The sequence below is a fragment of the Lethenteron reissneri genome, chromosome 45, assembly GCF_015708825.2.
Source record: "Lethenteron reissneri isolate LAM-NWPU_2019-01 chromosome 45, ASM1570882v1, whole genome shotgun sequence".
NCBI classification, from domain to species: Eukaryota; Metazoa; Chordata; class Hyperoartia; order Petromyzontiformes; family Petromyzontidae; genus Lethenteron; species Lethenteron reissneri.
This window is the reverse complement of record NC_083823.1, coordinates 740,033-763,163: the sequence shown is the minus strand read 5'-3', so window position 1 is coordinate 763,163 and position 23,131 is coordinate 740,033. Positions and strand designations below refer to the sequence as shown.

At 49.5% G+C, this 23,131-nt stretch overlaps 1 protein-coding gene across 8 annotated transcripts in view; it reads right to left on the bottom strand.

Annotated features, from left to right (window-relative positions):
* LOC133353788 (mitogen-activated protein kinase kinase kinase kinase 4-like) overlaps window positions 1-23,131 on the bottom strand; it is a 127,779-nt gene that overhangs the window by 6,126 nt on the left and 98,522 nt on the right. For 6 of the 8 annotated variants that reach the window (XM_061570193.1, XM_061570194.1, XM_061570196.1 and 3 more), the window contains 11 exons: window positions 12,234-12,333; window positions 11,472-11,639; window positions 10,671-10,793; window positions 8,901-9,027; window positions 7,169-7,327; window positions 6,397-6,540; window positions 4,608-4,742; window positions 3,413-3,513; window positions 2,266-2,415; window positions 1,464-1,623; window positions 438-577 (listed from right to left, as the gene is read on the bottom strand). In XM_061570193.1, coding sequence (XP_061426177.1) covers window positions 438-577; window positions 1,464-1,623; window positions 2,266-2,415; window positions 3,413-3,513; window positions 4,608-4,742; window positions 6,397-6,540; window positions 7,169-7,327; window positions 8,901-9,027; window positions 10,671-10,793; window positions 11,472-11,639; window positions 12,234-12,333 — 1,507 coding nt within the window. Of the gene's footprint in view, window positions 1-437; window positions 578-1,463; window positions 1,624-2,265; window positions 2,416-3,412; window positions 3,514-4,607; window positions 4,743-5,325; window positions 5,436-6,396; window positions 6,541-7,168; window positions 7,328-8,900; window positions 9,028-10,670; window positions 10,794-11,471; window positions 11,640-12,233; window positions 12,334-23,131 lie in introns of those variants that run through there. The other 2 variants (XM_061570197.1, XM_061570200.1) reach the window with 2 other exon arrangements.

Here is a 23,131-nt window from a genome sequence, read left to right as displayed (position 1 = left end):
TATAGCCTTAACAGACTGTACGAGCAAGTACTGTTTTGCAAGCAACAATGAAGGCCGGCACGGCACATGAGGTGGTGGGGTGGCCAGCACCACGCCTTCACGGCGATGTTTACACACTGCACCAGGTACTCATTTGAAGCGAAGTCGACCTAGGAGAGGCCCAGGAGCAGTTAAGGCATAACGCCTGCACGGGACCGTGGGATTACAAAGCCAATCGCGGGCTTCTGTAGGCACGTGGCTGCACAAGGTCAAGCGGCTTACGGCAGCTGGGATCGCGGCCAGGTATTTTTGACGCGGCAGCAAGGTGACAATTGTTTGGATCGTTCGACCTGTGCACGCCATCGCGATGCCGCGGCGCGAGCTCGCCATGGCGTGGGGGGGTAGCGGGGGGTGGTGGTTGGGCGCGGGAGAACTGGCCGCGAGATCGCACGACGAACCTTGTCGTTCCTCTCGCACAGGAACTTGAGTCTCTGCGCACGCTTGTGCATGAAGACGCCGTCAAGGTGGCCCGTCTCCACCGCGCGGATCTCGATGGCCTTCTCGCCCCAGCCCATGATCTGGTTCGACCGAATGTAGGCTACGGGGGAGGGATCGTGGGGGGGAGAAGAGGGGCAAAACTTTTTAAATGCCCAACGAACAAATAAACGACAGCAACTTTCACTTACGATGCGATAAATCGTGCCGGCACGGCTGGACGAGTACGCGAGTAAGGTACGGGCAAGACTTGGGGAGGGTGCAAAGCAGACGTCGTGCTAATTAAGTTAATTTACTTTCATTTATTTTACCACATTAAACCTGCGCATATGCGTGTCCACAGCCCTTTTGTTAATCCCCTGCTGGGCGAGGGCCACCACATGCCTGTGCGGGTCGTGGGGGTTATTTGACCATAGCTGTTATGTACACATCACACGTATGCAGAGTCCGATATCCACAAACAAAGATCCGCTGTATAGCCCTAACAGACTGATGGTGCAAGTGCTGTTAGCGAGCACCTACGAAAGCCGCCACGACACACGAGAGGGGTGGGTGGCGAACGCCACGCCTGGCACCCCTTTGTATCCCCAGTGCTGATGTACACACACCGCACCAGGCTTAGTCGACCTGGGGAAGGCCTAGGACCGGTTCACAATCGTCACCGGCGTTGGCCATGAGCGGGAATCGAACTCGGGCCGCCGGGTTCGTAGGGCAGCGCGCTAACAGCTACACCACAGCTCCACACGATCATTACCACCTCCATCACAAACATAATCTCCACCATCACACCCATCAAATCCACTTCATCACCTCATTACTTCCTGTGGCATACAACAAGACAAAGATCCGCCCCGTAACCTTAACAGACTCTTGGAGCAAGTGCTGTTAGCGGATAGCACCACACCCCAGCTGCCTTTGTCTCCCTCGAGGCAATGTTGACACACTGCACCAGGTACTCTCATTTGAGACCTAGTCAAATACACACGCACCGACGGAGGTGGGCATCTCTCCCCACTGCAGCACCACGTCCTTGGTGATGCGCCCGTAGGTGTTCACGTAGACGCCCTCGTCCTCGTAGCACAGCAGCAGCTCCATGCCGTCAGTGTTGGGCAGCACGATGACGGAGTACGGAATCACGTTCCCCTGGATCTGCACGCGCAAAGGAACGCAGGTCCCCTGTGTAGCCGACGCGCTGACAGCGAGTCCCTACGAAGGCTGGCACGACACGCAGGCGAAGATGGTGTGGCCAAAACCTCGCCCGGCCAGCCTTTGTCTCTCCGCAGCAATGATATTTATCCACTACACCAGGTACTCAATTAATGCCGAGTTGACCTAGTGGACGACCAGGTCCTGTTCAGATACTTGTCACGGATGCTGGCAATGGCTGGGAATCAGACTCGGGTCGCTGGGTTTGAAGCAACGTCCGCTAACCACTGCGCCACGGAAGATCCACGCACCGTGGCGTGGTATCGGCTGGCCCACGAACCTCAAGAGTTACGCGAATGCTCGGAGAAGAACTTGGGAGGGCTTTATCCCGCTAATCGGCTACCACGTCGCCAGTTGTTATTTAATGCGACACTGCCACTCTCACTAACGTGACGCCACGTTCTCAAGTTCCTACCGGACCCTGCGGACGTGCGGGGGGGAGAGCCAGGAGATTCCCTAGCGCAGCTCACGATTTAAACCAAAATAATTGCACGCAACCCCTGCAGTCATAAGGGAAACCAGCGCAGCCGAACCACCCCGAGACACCAACTACCACCGGCGTCGTCCAGGGGAGAGAAAACGTACGTGCGTGGGGAGGTAGACGTTGTAGAAGTTGCCCGTGTCGACGTCGATGGCGTGGAAGCCGGCGCTGGAGCCGTAGATCACCTTGAGCCGCTGCGACTCCTCGACGGTGAGGTCCACCAGCTGTGGCTTGTGTGCCAGATCGCAGAACGACTGTGCGCACACCCGCGTCGCACAACCAGCAGCGGAGTTAGGGGTGTAACATTCGCCGAATAGCCACTCGCCTATTCCCTGCGATTTGATGAATTGCAGCGATCTGGAATCACGATTATGTTCGACTCCCGTGTGCAACGTATTCTTTGTATTTGTTCTGTATCATTCACATTTGGTCTGGCTTGTTAATTCCATTAGCCTCTTGCTTGAGTTGTTGATTACGTCTCCTGTATTGCATTTTGTATTGCATATTGCCTGTCTCGTACACATACGAGTCTCGATTTTTTTGTCCATATAATTTCTATGTCTGGAAGCTACGTAATGTCTGTCTCCTTTGTATCAATGATCTAAAGCGGAATGGGAAGGTAGTTTAGTCATGTGTTAAACAACATAAAACTAGCAGGGTAAAAATGTTTGGTTACATTGAAATGTATGTTACAAGGTTGTACATAACCAACAACACCATAAGTCTTTATAGTCCCTTCTAGTCAGAAAGAGCCCTTGCCGACACTACGGAAATTCATAAAGTGCCGTTGTTACTGATCGACTGGCAGACGGACAAATTAAGTTCCTTATTGAAAGTGGGTGACTGCATTGGGCGCTACCACGGTAAGTTGAATGCTAAACTTCTTTTGCACCGTACGTAGCCAACCGTGCTCATTGGGGGTGTGGTGGAGAGACAATGAACACTAAAAAGCAGTTCTAAAGATACGAGTTTTCGATTTAGATTTAAAAGTGCACATCTCCAGTGGCTTCCTAAAATCGGAACAGCGTTCCAGAAGGCCGTAGAAGCGCATCTGAAAGCGCGTAATTGCCGTGACAGTCATTGTTCGACGGCCAGCCAAAAGCCGCTGCTGCGAGGATGACCGGAGTTCAAGAGACGGGTTATGCCCCTTGACGAGATCAGCAAGGTGCTGTGGTTCGTTCGTGACAAGCACTCTGTGTGTACCGAGCGCGACCTCAATAACAGTGCACAGAGCGGTGCACCGACACCGACCTTGAATGCCATGAACTTGTGGTAGGGCTTGGGGGCCCAGGCGTACACCTCCACCGAGGTCTTGAGCGCAATCACGAGGAAGCGGATTCGCTCGTACTTCACTGCGCAGGGACAGAGCGCACACGGACGCCTCCGTGTTAAGGCTGGCCACAGCCTAGACGTGTAACCGGACGCACGCACCCGGCACACACTGCACGCATATAAGCCTCTGGTGGTTTACACCTGCCGTTAAAAACTGACAGGGGGTACGTCACGCACAAAACATTGCAATGTTACGACAAGTCATCATTTGTCATTACTGCCAGAGAGATGAAGGCCTCAACCACGCCGTTTCGGTCGTTGCGGTGGTTCGACCATACTTCACCACGCTGGTCAATGTGGGTTTGTTGAGTTGAGAAAAAAAAGGGGGGGGGCACCCAGTAGCTCTTCAAACATCACCCTGCACTGTCATGTTTGGTTAAAGTCCAGCGCTAAGATTTAGAAATATCGGTTTGACTCATGCCACAAACATTGCTGCCAGTTAGAGTGGGTTGAGAAAGTGCTGCCCCCCCACCCCCTACTTTGTGGAAGGGATGTCTGCTTACTTTGGCTGTTCTCCAACACGAAGGGGTGCCACTGCTCATCGAGAGATCCGAATGACTACTTCGTTTTCTGGCATGAAACCAATAATATAATCCCAATGAAGGTGTATACAAAACACGTGCATGAGAATTCATTATATACAATTTAAAAACAATATTTATGGCACATGCCGATGGGGAAAGTGACAGTCCTAGAGCTGGGCTCTGATTATTTATTATTTGACCAATTGGACATCACGAAAAAAGTTGGAAAAATAAAATCTCAACTCTGTTCTCACACGTGGCGACAGACAGAACGTGGCGTCACCGGCATCGTCCTCATCAGCCGTGTCACACTCGACGTGGCTTGTAGGGGGTTTCCTGCCTTCGGGAGGCAGGATGTGGGAGTGGCCACCACGTTTAAAGAACGTTTGGCCGCGATAAATGTCCACGTGATAAGCCACCTCCATTGGGCTATCGTTTGTGGCCAGGTCGCTTCTGAAAAAGAGCTACATAGCTCAGGGGCCTTACCCGCTGAAACAATTAAAATAGTCCATAGTTTGAAGGAGCTCGAGTAATAAGACTGAAAGTGGCCGATGACGGGAGATCAGGGCCCACTGCGCGACCATCTTTACCGACTTTGTAGTGCACACAGCTCTCCAGGTCACCGACGGTGGTCCAGCCCTGCTTCTTCTCCACCTCGGGGTCGTTGTGCAGGATCTTGTTACGCAGCCACGACAGATAGTAGACTCGCAGCTTGTTCTTCTTGCCTGCTCACATCACCAACATCGCCACCATCGCCAACATCACTACCCTGACTATCATCATCAACCACGACAGATAGTAGACTCGCAGCTTGTTCTTCTTGCCTGCTCACATCACCAACATCGCCACCATCGCCAACATCACTACCCTGACTATCATCATCAACCACGACAGATAGTAGACTCGCAGCTTGTTCTTCTTGCCTGCTCACATCACCAACATCGCCACCATCGCCAACATCACTACCCTGACTATCATCATCAACCACGACAGATAGTAGACTCGCAGCTTGTTCTTCTTGCCTGCTCACATCACCAACATCGCCACCATCGCCAACATCACTACCCTGACTATCATCATCAACCACGACAGATAGTAGACTCGCAGCTTGTTCTTCTTGCCTGCTCACATCACCAACATCGCCACCATCGCCAACATCACTACCCTGACTATCATCATCAACCACGACAGATAGTAGACTCGCAGCTTGTTCTTCTTGCCTGCTCACATCACCAACATCGCCACCATCGCCAACATCACTACCCTGACTATCATCATCAACCACGACAGATAGTAGACTCGCAGCTTGTTCTTCTTGCCTGCTCACATCACCAACATCGCCACCATCGCCAACATCACTACCCTGACTATCATCATCAACCACGACAGATAGTAGACTCGCAGCTTGTTCTTCTTGCCTGCTCACATCACCAACATCACCACCGTGACTATCATCACCAACCACGACAGGAAGTAACAATCTCAGATTGTTCTTCTTGCCCAACTCCATCGTTGTGATCACCGTCAACAACATCGCTCACAGGACCACCACCACGGCAGAATAGTCAAATCTCAAGAGTCCAGTAGCATACAACTAAGGAAAATGTTTCCCTGAAGCTCCCCCACTGGACAAGGCGGTGGCACTGGTTGGTGCACTGCTCACTGCTCTAGTAACCTGGCAACCAGAGTTTTATTCCCGGTCAGGGCTAACATTAGTAATCGGAGAACCTTTCCCGAGTGATGTCTAATCCGGTCATAGGTCTCTATTTCACATAATTCAAACTAACCACTGTGGTTAAGTATGGTCAAATAACCACCCATGGCCTATGAGGCATGGAGAGGCCTTCATCCAGAAGTTGTGTGACACAGGGTTGTACAAAGTACAACCTTAGTATAACCCTAGTAACAACCCGGTGGTGAGATGTTAACTACCTCGCCTGGTATACAGGAGGTCGTGGGTTCGATCCCAACCCTTACGCCTCTATATTTGGGGTTTGCATGTTCTCCCCGTAGTCGCGTACATTTTACTCTGGGTCCTCCGGTTATTCCCTCTACATTTAGCTGCTACAAATTTCGACATTATAAGCCACTTCGTGGAGCTATCATTTGTGGCAAGGACGCTTCTGAAAAATAGCTACATAGCTCAGTGAGCCTTACCTGACAAAATAAAAATAGTTTCTAGTTTACATTATTACTATTATTATTTAATCTTGCATTGCTTTCATTGACAAATTACAAGAAAGTTGCACTTCACGCCTTTTTAGGAACGAGCCACGGAGGATCTCTCCAGACACCAAACATCGTCGCTGACGACGAGACGATCACACGCACACAGTCCCATCCCCTCGTCGCCGGCAGGCAGGGGCACGCCGCACCCACCGGAGATGGTGACGAGGATGTTGAGTCCCTCTAGCACGTCCATCTGGTGGAAGCGGCGGCGGCTGATGAGCGGGTAGACCTTGCCCTGCCCGCTGCGGTCCAGCAGCAGCAGTCCGTTCTCCGTGCCCACCAGCAGGTTCACGCCTAATGCACGCGAGTGGCATCCACGGGGAAATGGAGCGATTTATCTACTGCTGGATGAAGGCTACCCCCCCTCCCACCTGTCCCCTCACAAAAGGCCTTGCCATCTCTCTCAGTCCCCACAATGCGACTATTCGTCTCGCTCCTGCATATGAGCCACTTTCATCATTCCTTAGGTGCGACGGACGCAGTCGCAGGCGTGTTCCGTCCTTTGGCTGCCACTCCGTCTTGACCACCGTTCTCCTGGACATGTCTTGCCCTAGTCTACTTACTTTACCCCAATTCTACGTAGGTAAACAATGTTTGTTTTTTATAGCCAAATGTGCAAGCGCTTCCTCTTAACCGTATTATTTTATCCCCTCCCTCCCATTACGCCAGATAAATCGAGAATTGACCGCATTTTAATTATCCAATGCAGTGGGCTTTATGGTGCAGCTCACTATCAGAAACGCACAAGTTCAAATCTCGGTCAGGGTTGGGGGGGGTGTAAACTCAGCCCTTCGTTCCGACTGGGTCCGATCTCCGAGTTACCAACTTAGTGGGAGAAGTCAACAGCAGCCGTTTGAGCAGAGACGGAAAAAGCGAGGGGAGAATTCGCGGAGACCCCGACGCGCCGACCCGGAGCACTCACCCCAGAGCGCGGCGCACAGGATCTCCGAGTTGAAGCGCTTCTTGTACTTGCGGATCTCGGGCGCGTCGCTGTGCGGCCGCGTGTTGGTCGGGTTCACGTTCACCATGGAGCCCTTACGCCGCTCTCTCTGAGCCGCGTTCATCTGCGACGCCTGGGATGCTGTGTGGTCACACCGCGCCGCGCGTGGTTAGCGTCGCGCACGGAAATGGGGCGATGCCGCTCCCGCTGCATTAATAAACGCCACCGTCCCCAAACAGCCACTTTCTTTGGAGGTTTAACACCAATATTTTAACTTAATTATAAATGACCTGCTTTTTGTGGTCCTTCCCCGCACCTCCAATTAGCACGGTTGGCTACGTATATTGCGAAAGAAGTTGTACATACATATGTATGTGTCTACAATGACAACAGCAATGATGCGTCAACTCTCAAAGTTTACGGTATAATTTTGATATCGTCCATGTAAGACTCGATTATCTTTTATCTGCATGTACTTGGTTCGATAACCCCTGCAGCTATTTGAGGCACTATATTCAAATACAAAATACATTAGCAGATTTTTTAAAATAGAATTAAGACTCCAGATTATGATAATTCATCTGATAGCGATAGAGATGAACCATTAAATGCTGATTATAAAGCTGATGACGATGATAATGATGAGCAGGGATGGAAATCCAATTCAGTTAAAACCAATGCAAGACCTGGCACTCAAATGACAAACCTGAGAATAGGTAACACAATATTATTGTAATAATAATTTCACTGCTAATTTCCTTTTACAGAAATCCCTGCTGCAGGTGCAAATAGGGGCAGCTACCAAATTTCTGGCAGTCTCGACCAGGACACCTGGAGGACTGCCCACTCGTATCTCGACGTGCCCCCCCCACCCCCATTCACTTTCCCCGCGCGCGAGTGGCAGCACTGATTTTGGCCGTGCCTCATACCACCACTCCCACCACCTCCCGAAGCCAATCCCACCCAGTCGTCAGGTAGCCCTGCCGCCCTTTGTTAATATCGAGCCTTGAGCAGGAGGTCAAAAGAATGTCAACTGGCACATAATACCGATTTCGGCAAAGCTGTGATGTGGGGACCGTGCCAGCCTCATCGGGACCGTTTTTTTTCTTTTTCGCATTAGGGTCCATACCCAAGCTGCATTGGCTTTCGGTTGGCTGAATGAATACATGATAAGGTCGCACTCATCATATACAACGTGCTTGCCACAAATTAACCACAATACCTTGCTGATCTCGTCAAGGAGCATAAACCATCATCACGCGAACTCCGGTCATTATCGCAGTGGCTTTTCGCTAGCCCATCATACAAAGACGGTCACCGCATCGTGCGCTGTCAGATGCGCTTCTGCGGCCGTCTGGAACGCTCTTCCTTCCAATACAAGTAAGCCACTTGAGCTATGCACTTTTAAAATCTAGATTGAAAACTCATTTCTTGAGAACTGTTTTTTGTATTTAGTTTGTCCTTCCTGCACACCTACGATGATCATGGTTTGCTATGTACAGTGCGAAAGAAGTTCAACATACGCACTGTGTATACCGTGCTAGCGCCCACTGCCGTCAAACCCACTTTGAATAAGAAACAGAATTTGTCCCTCCGCGAGTCGGTCAGTCACAGCACTTCACTTGTTTTCCGTACAATCGGGTGAGGGGTCATTCTGACCGGAAGGGACTAACGACCTATGGCGTTGCTCGACATACGTGCACGAGGGACGTACCGGCGGAGATGGAGGAGAGGTTTGAGGGCGAGGGCTGAAAGGCGCCGTTGCTGGGCAGCACGTACGACGTGAACGACGAGGTGGAGATGTTCTTCTGCGGCATGCGGGAGACGCCCACCTGCAGGAACTGCGGCGGCGAGGCAACGCGGCAACACGAAAGGCGACACGACGCTCGGTGTCAAACAAAGCACGGCCACTGATCAAATATGCGACCGGCAAGAAAAAATATCCATCATCGCAACAGAATAACACCGCAGGCAAAGAAAACCGTAAGTTTCAAACAACATGCAGAAATGTGTAAAAAAAAGCACACAGCCTCTGCACAAATGCAACAACCATCAGCATTTCTTTGGACAAGAGGACCACAATGCACTTGTTCAGGAAATGCTCACGGGTTTTTGCATACAAAGAGTCCCGTGTGCTCTTCACACGCGTTTCTGTGTCGTCTGAAGCAGAGGCGCAGACTCGACGATGCCTTCGTTTTGTTAGTTGCATTTCTCACTCTTTGCGTGCGATCACAAGCGCTGGAAACTACAAATGATCGCACTCCGTGATGGGGACAAGTGGAACGCGCTGCCGACAGGAAACGTATTAATCCCAGGCTGTAGCGCTAGGTCCAATAGATGGTGTCGTCTTTGGTATTACACAGCACAAGCAATTGCATCGCCACGTACAAGACGTTGAATATATTATTAGTTCATTAAGGGTTCTTCAATAAGTTCTCCTTTGTGAGCAAATATAGATCATATCTTACACAGCTCTTAAAGAGAGCCAAATAAATAGTTCAGGTCTGCATTTTAGTGTTCATGTCATTACTGTTAAATGTAGATTTGGAGCTTCACAAAAACGGAGAAATTTAGAGATTTCAATATAAAACTGATCGCGAGGACACCGCACGAGCGTGCACTAGGAAGTGACAATTTTTTTAAAATGCAAGAAAAAAAGCAACACAAATGCCAAAGACTGCCACAGTGTTCTCCGCAAACACAAAAGCGCCCGCCACTTACTTGCTATCATTTACATTTACGAGTTGTATTTGGTATTTCCGTGCGATGAAAGAATTCCACGAGTACAAATCAATTATTTGGCTCAAGACGCGTGAACGGAAACCGTGCATGTACAAATCGCTTGTCGACGACGTTTTACGCGATTTGTGGTTCAAGGAAACTTAGGATCTTGTGCGTATAGCGGTCGCGAAAAGGACAAATCAATTTGTGACGTAAAACAGGTCACTATATTGTGCCAATTAATTGGATTGTAGGAAGGGCTTGCTAATAATGACACCCAAATTGATAAGCGTGTTCCATTAGAAATTAGTTTTAACCATCCTACTTAAAAATATATCAAAGGATAAATTTTGTTTGCTGACCAAATGTTTTAAGTCGACAGATTGACAGAAGACGCAACCTAAACCAAGCAGATCTTTACATTTGAGGATAGGACCCTTGGCTGCGTGTCCTGTCACGATGGGGTGCAGTTCACAGCCGATACATTGCGAGTTCATATCCTGGTCGGCCAGAGTTCAAGCCAGCCCGTGAAGTGAAATTAGCCTGGAGAATTCTGTCCGCCAACTGCATGGCAACCGAAGACTCGAACTTAACTTCAGCGGCTCACGAGACACGCGGTCTTACCATAGCTACTAAATAAACGCTCGTTTAGGGCTGCGTCTTCCCGTAACCGTCCGACTGCGAGGGCGCTGCCAGAGAACACCGTGATGGTCTTTCGCGCTGGCCCAGCGCGAGCGGGCGACGCGTCGCGGACGGGACGGACCTTGCTGAGGCGGGAGGCATCTAGGATGGGCGAATTAGACCCCGCGCGGAGCTTACGCAGCAGCGAGGGGGTGAAAGCGAGAGCGGGGAGAGAGGGCAGCGCGGGCGGAGCAGCGCGTCTGGGCTTGGCGGCACCGGTGGGGGGGTGGGGGGGGGGGAAGCAGGCGAGCGGCAGGGTTGAGAAACGGACGCCGGAGGAGGGCAGACACAGGGCCGTGTGGGCAGACAGAATGTGGTGGGTAGAGAGAGACGAAGGCAAAACACTCTTTATGCGTCATTGCTCGTTGGAAAGGACACGACGCAGACACCCGTTCTCAGAGCAGAAATATCCCCAGTGATTTAGCAGAATTCAACACAGACCTGGAGTAGAAGATCTCAGAAGGTGCAGCATTATCCACCTGCCATAAAATAGCTATCGTAAAGCCTACAATTTGTAAATGTCGCTTGAATAGTACTTGGAAAACTTACCAATAACTATGGGAAAGCTTACGAGTACCAAACATGCCTAAAGTAACCAATCGAAAGGCAAACAATATTAACACTCCTCAATAGCCTTCAAAAGCCTACCATTATTATTAGCTTCCATGCAATGATCCAATAAAAATCCTACCAGTCTTCCACAGCACGTAAATTAGCATTAAGAGTACAGACGAAAGTAAAAAAGCAACGAAATGAAAGAAAAGTACGAGACAGGCAGAGCGAGTAGCGGCGCGCCAAACGGCGGGGGGTTGGGGGGGGGGGAGCAAGCGACCCGCCTCGTCCAGCGCGGGAGCCACGTGGCCGCGAGCGAGCGCACAGCTACCTCTTCCTCCTCCTCCGAGCCGGGGGGGTAGGGCACGGCCTTGAACGCCGCCGAGTGGGGGCCGTGGGGGCCCTGAGCGCTGGGGTTCTGCGGGAGGAGGTCCGGCAGGGCCCCGCTGCGGCCGGCCATGCCGTTGCTGTCGGCGTGCACCACGCGCTTCTTCTCGTTCTGTCGCAAGGACACGAGGGTGAGCACACGGCGAGACCTGCACGTGGTACGACGCGTGTGCACGTGCGTACGGGTGTCTGCGTGGGGAGCGGGAGCGTAGCGGTTAGCACGCCAAGTGTGTGTGTGTACATGTGTCTGCACGGGGAGCGAAAGCCAAGCTGGGGATCCCGAAAGCCAAGCTGGATTGATGATGGATAGCGGTCAGATGGGCACACACCATGCATAACAGGTGTTATAGACTGCAGGGCTATGCTGCGGGCGGCAGAGGGCAGCGCAGCAAAAATCCATAATTGTGTAATCTGCACTCACAAGCGTGCTGCGACGTTATAATGCACTCAAACCGAGCTCGATTCCTGGCCGTAGCTAAAACGAACGCCGTCTGACCCAGTCTTGGATATCCCCCCCAACACCTTCAATCAACCCGCACCTGGCAAGCGCGGTGAAATACGGTCAAACACCTCCCAGTACTCGCACGGCATGGGGTGGGGGGGGGGCTTCTTTCAGCGAGCAGCGCGCACGGCACCGATCGCGAGCAACGCGGCGGTCGCGAGAGAGAGGGGGGGTAGAGAGCCCCGTAGCAACGGCGGGAGCCACCTCGTGAACGATCAGAGTGCCGTCGCCGGAGGGGTCCTGCGAGGAGGGGAGCCCCGTGTCGTCGTGCACCACCAAGGTGTCCGTGTCGTTCGCGGGGCGCCTGCGGACAACGCGGCGGTGTGGGGGGGGGGGGGGCACCGGGGGTTATTTTGTTCAGTGCATGTGACGTCAAGACAAAGTGAGTTTTTAGTTTAGGTACCGGAGGCCATTTATGAGTGGGCAACAAGCAAACGCGATGACAGCCACCACGACCCAAAACATCACCGACGATGACGAGGAGAGACGAACGAGTCCGAAGGAAGATGCAGAGCACCATCATTTTGTCAAGCACCGCATCAAGACCCAAAACGGTAATTGGCTATTGGTTAGCCAATCGGTTTGGGCAAAAATTGCACGCACCCTCAATAATAATTAACATCCAACCATGGACTAAATGATGGACTGCTTAAGTTGAATAGTCGAAGAGAATAACTAAAGAAATCCACAAAGACAGCTTTGTTGATGTCGACTCGACCTATGACCGATGAAATTAACACCGCGGGGCACAGCGGGCCCGTGGACATCAATCGCGTCGCGTGGTCGTCATGCATCCCCAGTGTCGGGATTAAATGCCCCCCCCCCCCCCAAGGAAAATGCCATTTAATTTACTGTACTTTCCTTAATTAAACATGTCCTTAAATGTGACTGAAATTCTCTTTATTTAGTGTATTGTGTTCATTGGTTAACTTTAGTGAACATGATTTCATAGGTTCACTCGCAACCTTGGTCCCCCAAATCCTATTCTCACCACAAGGTCATCAGTTTACCAACCGCGAATTTACCAACTGTGGAGGTTTTCAAGAACCTACTGTTGTATACTAACCCTTCTTCCAAAATTGAGATTAATAATATTTGATGATTTTTATATATTATCTTTTTACTTGTTTTTTTAATGAATGAAACACACCAAAAGCGCAGCAAACTGCAAAACACCAGGTGTTGTTAAGTAATGAACTGGAGGAGGGCTAGGATGGCAGAATTTGCAACCTTGCTTCAAGGAAAGATAAGGCCTGATGAACGGGCACATGTCACCCGTGCAGGCGGCAGAGACAGTGGGAGTGTCAGCCAGACATAGTTAAGGCAAAAAGCCCAACCATCCTGCATGGTTTTAAAGTAACGTCAAAATTCGAAATTCAACAACAGAGTAGGCTAAATTATCGATCCTCGCGCTCGCTCAAATTGGAGACCAGGCTGCGAGCTACATCAATGAACCATTGCCCATTTGCTGATCCAATACTGAATGTTAATATTACTGAAGTCAAAACGAATTCTATGACCTCAGCACATGGGCAAATAATAGGGCAGTGTCGACTCAAAGGCAATGGAAGAAACAGAGGCGCCTTTGTCTAAATCACAACCACAGAAAGCCAGGAATCATCACTGATTGTGTGTTCAGGGATTCCGAGCTAGTTAGAACACGTGCACAGGGGGGGAGCTGATGTAAACAACCCTGCACGTCTGAACGTGAGGGGGCCTTTGACCTGAAAGTAAGAATAACACTCCCAGAGCAGAAGGTTGGATGACCACAGTGAGACGAGAATAAGAGTGGTGTATATCTCTCAAGGAGGCAGACCCAGCTGAACAACAAGGCTGCGGGGGTCACCAGAAGTTCGCATTCGCCTAGTTAAGACAAAAAGCTCAATTATTCTGTATTGCTATTAAAGTAACGTTAAAGTCGGAATTTAACAACAGGGTAGGCTAAAGTTATCGATATTCACACCCACTCCAATTAAACCAGGCCACAAGTTACGCCTACTGAACCATCACCATTATTAAGTCAATATGAAATGTTATTTCCATACTTCAATACTTTCTATACAATTCGACCCGAAGCATATGACAATCAGAACCTTCCTAAGTCAAAATTGAATCGCACCCAGACAGGAGCGAATAGTCAATATAAGGTTGAAGAGGGAAGGAAATCAAGAGCACGGCGAACTGCAAACGTAAGCAAAAGCCGGGAACAACACCAGCCCAGCAACAGCGAGTGGGGCTTCGACAGGCCATAAAGTAGAATAATAACTCCCGGGGTCAGGGGACACAAGAAGAAGCAGGCAGACAAAAACCAGAACTGACTCCAAGGTTCAACCGCCCTCACCTACTCAGGAGTGACGGAAATTAATGAGGCCTTGAATTAACGGCAGGCAACAACAACGGCGAGCAGAGATAGGGTGGGGCAAAGACTGCGGGCTATGGAATGCAACTTCGTGTCAGTAAAGCCCTGACAAACAAGTTAAGTTAAAGACATCACAATACATAATATCGCACATAACATCAATGTTAACGCTATTCACCGTAAGCTATATTCCGCTTATATAACCATGCAGGCACCAAGGAATACGAATTCCTAGGATCAAGAAACTTACCCCTTAACCTAAGATATCGGGAATAAATTTATAGTAATAAGTATATGCATAAAAAGACAAAAGTAAAACTTATGGAAAAGCCAGGATAACGGGATGAATCACCACCAGGTGGAATATAAATACATAAAAAAAACAATGTTAAACCCAGGGTCGGAGAGAAAGGGAGATCCCGGCCGTCTTTGTATCCCCGCAGCGCGGGATAGGAGTGTGTATACGCTCGGGGAAACACCTCCACTGGAGTCAAACATCACGATGAAACGACAGACCTTAGGTTACATACAGAATCATAACTGTGAAATAGTAAGGGACAAATGTTAACTTAAAACTTTTAACCATTTCTTTGTGCGCCGGGTCGGAGAGAGTGTTGCCCCTCCCTCCAGGTTGTGCAACACGAACAAAGACGCCTATGAGACGATTTGTAACGTCTGTGTTTTGGGTCATGAAGAAGGCCAGACAAGAGATAATATTGCACCCAGACAGAGAGACGACTTCGAGGCAATTTGTAACATCTGATTGTTTGCTCGTGGGTTTTATGGAGGGAGTGTGACAACGAATATACCGTCAGTGATGCACACAAGGACACACGGACATACGGACAGACACATGGACACACCTGCCTACGGACAGATCCTGACACAGCAAAAATCGGAAGAAGCCCCGCCTTGTGGGCGGGATCCAGGGGGAATTTTCGGCATAAAGTAAAGGATCCTGAGCATTGGAAACCAGTGCGACGGGAGGGTCCACTCAGAAGCTCGACCGGGAGGGTCGACTCAGGAACGAGTGCGACCAGAGCGGGTCCACTCAGGAGTGCGACCAGAGAGTCGACTCAGGAGCGAGGGCGACCAGCGGGTCGACCCAGGAGCGAGCTCGACCGGGAGGGTCGACTCAGGAGCGAGCTGCGACCAGCGGGTCGGCTCGACTCATCTTCAGCTCGTCAATCTCTGCTGCCGCCGGAGATCTCCGCTGCCGCCGGTGGTGAGCGTCGCGACTTGGCGACGATCCAGCGCTGCACGCTACGAGCGAGTTGTGGGCGCCACCTACCGACCGGGTTCCGAACTGCGACAGCGTATCAACAGCCATCCGACAGGGGAGCGATGGATACGTATGACGCGCACCGCCCCCTCACCACACGACCACCAGGCGTCTGTTTGACCTAAAGAATCGACTCCGAACACTGACTATTCAAGACAACTCTTACCACTCAAACACACTCGAACCCATAAGCCATCCGTGGCTGGAAAGCATCACAACGAGACCGAGTGGTGGCCATCCGTCGTTTATAAGAGTATTCTTAATTTTTATCTTTAATATTTAGTGGGCTGTACTCTTAATCGCATAAATTCCCAACAGATCCATCAATACGAACTGATTCTTGGCACCTCCTTCCGCCGAGCCACGCTCACGTGGGGAGTGGTGGCCCACCGGATCCTTATCAGGTGATCTGGTCCCCAATTAGTAAACTTGGTATAAGATAACAATCTTCGGAAAAGGAGCACCGTCGCAGGCCCTTACTCCGAGCCGTTCTGCTGTCAGATAACCTGCCGATGTATCTGTTGAGATTGGTGCCTTTAAGAATAGTAACTGTTTTGATTGTGTTTTTTTTTTTCCTCGCCGTATAATCTTTCAAGTATCCTTCAGTCATAATCGCCGCACGTACTCGCATCCTCTACAGAATATTCAACTGTCCCGTGACCCAAGGTGTTAACAACGTGATAAGGGTTGCGTATGATCAATAAGGAGTGCGGTACTGCGTGAACAATATTGAGTATAATCATTCATTAACGTTAAGGTTTTCTTAGCATAGTATTTGCATGTTTTAACGACTCTCTCTCTCACTAACAACCATCGCGTTATGCGGGATCCATGTGCAGTTGTCAAAGTGAAATCAGACAATCGTTGATGATACTGTATTGATGCCGTATTGACGTTCCGGGATTGAGAGTTCGCATACTATATCATAGTTAAGGTTGAATTAGTAATAAATTGATCAATACAGAAGTGGTTGTGTGATTCTTTCCTGAAATCTATGCATAAGATCTGCTTCTGCGTTGAGATTTGAACTTGGTGACCTTAATAAACACACTAATACATACTCAGTAAATGTTAAAGCGATAACGGGGTGAACCGGGGTCTGGTTATCATAACGACTTGCGTTATCATAATTACACCCACTCGCATAATTAATACGATTACCTCTCGAATTGGCATAATTAAAATGTGCGTAATTACATAATTAACATATTTCCGGATAATTACACATTTGGCCAAATTTCATTAATTATTATTATTTCCACTGAATATTCATAACCCACACATACAACATAATAATTCACCCACGCACGCATACAACATAACAAATTTTCATAACCAACATATACAACATAATGGGGGCTCGTCTTCCGGGATCTCTCGCAGACAGTTTATGCATGAATTCAGGAACGAATCACTGATGTGTTAATCAAAGTGTTGTGAACTAACGTTGCCTTGTGATTGTAAACGGGGGTATACAAACAAAACGCGCTCTGAAAGGAAATACCAGAGTAGCAGAGTATAACAAAGACAGCTGGGCTGAGATTATTTGCTCGAGTTGAACTGACGCATCCTGTGATATAATTGTTTATATGTGCTCTGAAGGGGAATTCTTGAGTAACTCACGACGCACATGAGATGTTAGAATTAAGATACACTCTTAAGTCTATTAACCACACTACATAATAGAGATGGCACAGGATCCACAACATTCTGAGTTTGACACACCAACGCATAACACTGATACAGAGTGGACCTCTGAGGAGGAGATGGAATCTATGGAAAAACAATATCGGGAATTTGTGTTAAAACGTACTGGACGGACTGCTAGCCAGCAGACGGAGCAGAGAGATATATGGGAGGGGAGCCATACAGAAGATGTTAAGGCCCATAGAAGGAAACTACTTAAGGACGTGATGAAATGTGGCAAAGCCAAACGTGACGTAAACATTGCAGAAATAGCGAGGGTAGACTCGTATCTCATCGCACAGACAGACAGAGAAAGATTATGGAATGAGGAAAAATTTGAAAGGGAGAGACAAGAGAAACTGTCCTTAATGGTGCAGGTAGAGCGTCTGCACGCCCTCGTGAGAGAGAAAGAATCCGCACTAAATGCACCAGTGAAACACCCAGACGTTGATACACAGAACACATACGGGAGTAACAATTTACCACACTCCGAGCCACGGGGACGTAGCCCAGGGCCAGATCCCACAATGAGTGTGGCTACTATGCAAAGCAATTTTGATAAAGTAACACCCTCGCAAATCGAGGAGAGAGAAGAGGAAATAATAATACAAACGGGAAAACATGAGGCCGACCACCCCAACGTTAGAGAGAGACAAATAATTAACCCTAAGTCATCAGGATACACTGTAATGATAGAGCGGGAAAGGGCGGAGCTGGTGCAAGACGGGAAACATGACATAAACAGAACACCAGGCAGACGCACGCTACGCAAGTATGACCGACATGATGCAGATGACAGAGACAGCTCACCAGAGAAACGCACCTCGCACAAACACGACCAACACGACACACGTAACAAGAGCTCACCAGAGAGACGCACATCACACAAGCATGAGCCATGGGATAAGCAGAAATCACCGAGCCAAATTGACCCACGTAACAGGTGCAAAAGGCACTACAAAAGTGATGTTAAGCAGAGTCATCGTGATGGTGACGGCTCATCTGACAATGACCAACACGACACGGATAACAGGAGCTCACCAGAGAGACGCACATCACACAAGCATGAGCCATGGGATAAGCAGAAATCACCGAGCCAAGTTGACCCACGTAACAGGTGCAAAAGGCACTACAAAAGTTATGTTAAGCAGAGCCACCGTGATGGTGACGGCTCATCTGACACTGACTCCTCTGACAATGACCAACACGACATGGGTACCAGAGAGAGCTCACCAGAGGGACGCATGACATGTAAAAATCACCCACGCAAAACCACCCGCACCAAAAATCACAGAGACAGGAATCCCGATAACCATGAAGCACGAGACAAACATAAATTCAACACCTCACCTAGCAGGCACCACTCACGTAGTAGGCAGCATGAAGGTCGAGGACAAAAACACTCACCACATAGACACCGCTCAAGGAGATCACGCACACCAACCCACAAGCACGAATCACAAGACCCACATAAGGAAAACAAGAGACACAAGCAACGGGACAGATACGAATCCTCGGACAGAGGGAGATCACGACACAGACACGGGACACATGACAACAGTGATAGTGGAGACAAGGGTAGCTCAAGGGAGCACTCCTCAGGAACCGACACCACTGATGACGAACAACACACTTTTAACAGTAAGACACTAAAACTAATGGACAAAGCACTCGTGAGAATTCCCTATTTCGATCCACATAACAAGAACAGGGATATCCACACTCACATAGCTACAGTAGAACAGGAGGCTAAGATCCGGGGTTTGGGTAAATCAACAGAAAAGGCATGTCTATTATCAAGGAGCCTACATGAACCCGCCAGACCATGGGTAGCCTCCCTGCCAAATAGGGTGAAGAGTGACTTTAAACAATTGAGCCGAGCAGTAGTTAAGAGATTTGGGGAATACTCCACACTATCCGAAGGATTGAACGCGGCAAAGTTGATGACCCAGCGTGTAGACGAAGACCCACGAGATTATCTCCTACGCCTTAAGAAAGCATATTACGCAGGGGACGTGGACAATGCCCAGGGAGATAAGACAGTCTTAAAAGTGATGTTCTTCCAATCATTGAGACCTGAAATAGTGAGAATAGTAGGAATGATGTTGGACCCCGAGACTGCCTCCCTACGCCAGATTGAAAGCAAGGCCCACACGGCCTGGGTGAACGGACGGAAAACCACTGGCATAGCCAAAACCCACATCGTCACCAGAGATAAAGAATGCCTCGATCTGGAGGGAAGCGAATCTCCAAGGAATAATATTAGCGCCACACGGGGTAGACATGAATTCCCCCAGGAGAGGGCGCCTAACCCAATAGAATCGACACCCGTCCACAACACGCTGAATAACGTTCCACGTGGGGGGAGGAACGAGGCCAGAGGAACTTGGCACCCACAGCCGCCACCACCATGGAATTCAGAAGAGGGCGGAGGCTGGAATTATGGACGAGGAAGAGAGAGTGACGGGCCACACCTACCCCGCGGAGGCCGACGCCCACCAAACCAGTCACCATATCGTCCCCTACTGCCGCCTCCACCAGCAATAGAGCATAGACCACCGTTAGCTAACAGGAATCGATATGCTCACCACATTAGGATGGAAAAAGAGCTCCTAGGGAGTATGAAGACTTCCATGCAAGTAGCGAAGGGAAGAATACCAACTATACCCACACAGGAGGAGGACACACCCAGAGCAAAGGTAGCCCAAGTGAACGTAGAGAAGACAAGAAGCCTCGAAGCAATCACCGAAGTGGTACCAGAGGGAAAAGGGTACCATCTGGGGGAATTGATTCCCGTAGGACCAGTCGGACGAGTCCACGTGGAAGTAATACTGCAAGACACCCTGACCAGCCAAGGCCTTTGTGATACTGGAGCAGAAATATCCATGATATCCAGAGAATTATTTGACGAACTCCAGACTGCCCTCCAGAGGAAGAATGAAACACTACAAGTGATGCCAAGTAAACTTACCTACTCAGGATGTGAAGGGACCCACATACGACCATTGGGCAAAGTTATGACGAAGTTGACGTTCAACAAAATCAACATGAACCATCCCCTATATGTCGTACAATACCCAGGAAAAGAACTGATTATTGGGATCGAACTACTGAATCGCCTGAAACCCATTATGAACCTTGAATCCCGACAAATTTGGGCACAGTCAATGCCGGAGCAACAAAGGGACTCAGAAGATGAAGACGTTATGAGAGACTCCACGGGAATCCAAGTGATAACACAAGAGCTCGACGACCTATCAACGACAATCAGGAACGAAGACGAGCTCCCAGCAGGAATTCGAATCACTCAGCTAATGACTAACAGACTGAGAGAAGACCGAAAGGAAGCCGACTTAGAGTCAGTATCACCAAATGACCGTCCCCTCATGGAGTATACACCGCCCCCTGGAGGCCAAACCGACGAACTGCAAACTGATGAAGGAGAATACAAGGGCAAGAGCGTATTACCCTCGGATGAAGCCAAGGCAACTCAACCAATAGTAACGCAAAAGGAACTTTCAACCGAGCCGCCCGAAACCACGAAGGCCCTAGATCCAAACCAAGAGAAAGGAGTCCTTACAATAGAAGAACAAATAGAACAACAAATTGAAGCAGCAGACGCCCTAGAGAGCGACACTCAACGAGACGAGCTACGACAACTGCTCCAAAAATACAACTCCCTGTTCTCCAAAGACTCCTATGATTGTGGCAAAACCGACCTACATGTGGTATCCATTCCCACACTGGAGGGAGCACCAGCGGTATACGTGAAGCAATACAAGATTCCACTGGCCGCCTATGAATCGATCCAAGAAACCCTAGAGAACCTACTCAAAAAGAACATAATCCGGGAATGCAACTCGACCTACAACTCACCCATTTGGCCAGTACTAAAACCCACGGGAAAATGGAGACTCACGATCGACTACCGACAACTCAATAAAACAGTTCCCCTATCTCGATGGCCAATGGCAGAAATCGACCACGGTCTCAACCAAATAAAAGGCGCAAAGGTACTCACCACAATGGACCTAGCAAATGGCTTCTGGACCATGCCAGTAAAAGAAACCGATCAATACAAGTTGGCCTTCACCTTCGACGGAATACAGTATACCTGGAATCGCTGCCCGTTCGGATACTCGAACTCACCTGCAGACTTCAACATATTCCTCCACAAGGCGATGGGCGACGCAAAAGAGCGAGGCACCATCATCTACGTCGACGACATACTAGTCAAGGACTCCTCATGGGAAGAACACCTCGAGAGCCTCCAGCATACCCTCGAGCAGTTAAAGGAAGCAGGCGCAAAGATTTCAATACAAAAAGGACAGTGGGCACGCAAAAGGGTGGACTACCTCGGGCTCCAGGTCGGCACTGAGGGAATGTTACCCCAAACCAAAAGACTTGAAGCCCTCCTCGCACTCAAATCGCCCACCACAGTCACGACCCTTCGGAGCTTCTTAGGGATTTGCAACTACCTTCGACAGTTCGTGGACGACTACGCAGGAATCGTTCGACCCTTAGTTAAACTACTGCAAAAAGACGAACCATGGGAGTGGGGACAGGAACAGGAAGCCGCAGAAAAAGAATTAAAACGACAGATCACAGAGGCATCCTGCCTAGCATACCCAGAGAAAGGGAAAGAATACTACCTGGAGACCGCATACTCGGATCATAGTATCAGCTCGGTACTGTACCAGAGACAGGAAGCAGAGAAACGAGTTATTGCCTATGCCAGCAAAGCCCTCCGGGGAGTGGAGATGAAGTTCTCCGAGTGTGAGAAGGCGATATTTGGAAACATCTGGGCCATACAACATTTTCGGAACTTGTTGAACGGAGAGAGGATCATCCTGGAAACGAATCATGAATCCTTGGCATACCTCAACAGTAAGAAGATTCGAGAGGGCCGCGTAACCAGCAGCCGAATAGCCAGCTGGGCACTGACACTCCAAGGCCTACCAATCACAGTGAAATACGCAAAGAACAAGAAAAGTCCAATGGCCCAAGGTCTTGCCGATTTACATGATTGTACCTTTGACAGCATGGAAGCAGAGGACGAAAAGATACCTCCGGAGGACAACAGGTACCTGCCCTTCAGGAAGGAGACATGTGCCGACCTACCAGTGGTATACATCGATGGATGCTCCAAGATGAAGGAGAACAAGCTTCACGCTGGGTCAGGAGTCATTTGGGAAAATGGCCCACTCGCAGGGATTCAAGAGGGATTTCAGCTGGGACCAAAGTCAAACCAGTATGCAGAGTTGGTCGGGGTACACATCGCTGTCCAGATGGCATCCGATAACCAAATACGGACCATGGTGGTGTGCACTGATTCCAACTACGTACAGCACAGCTTCCTGCACCACCTACCCATATGGAAAAAAAACGAGATGAAGAACCATAGGAATAAACCAATTCGCCATCGAGAACTATTCGAGGCCATAGATAAGATGGTTCAAAACAAGGATATGAAGATATTTTGGAAGAAAGTCAAAGGACACTCCAAGATACCTGGTCAAGAGAAAACTGGGAACGACCAAGCAGATGCTATAGCAAAAGTGGGAAGCCTGGAAGGCACCCCGTGGAAGCTAGAAGACCAAACCGACAGAGACGGACAACAAGAGTCGACGAACCAAGACATCGCCGTGATAGGACTGGTCACAAGAAGTGGGAAGAACCCGGCAGAAGCTGGAACCAGAGCCCAATTGAACAGTGCCCAGCCTTCCGAAGACCTGATCAGAATGCAACAAGAGGACGAAACACTAAAGACACTCG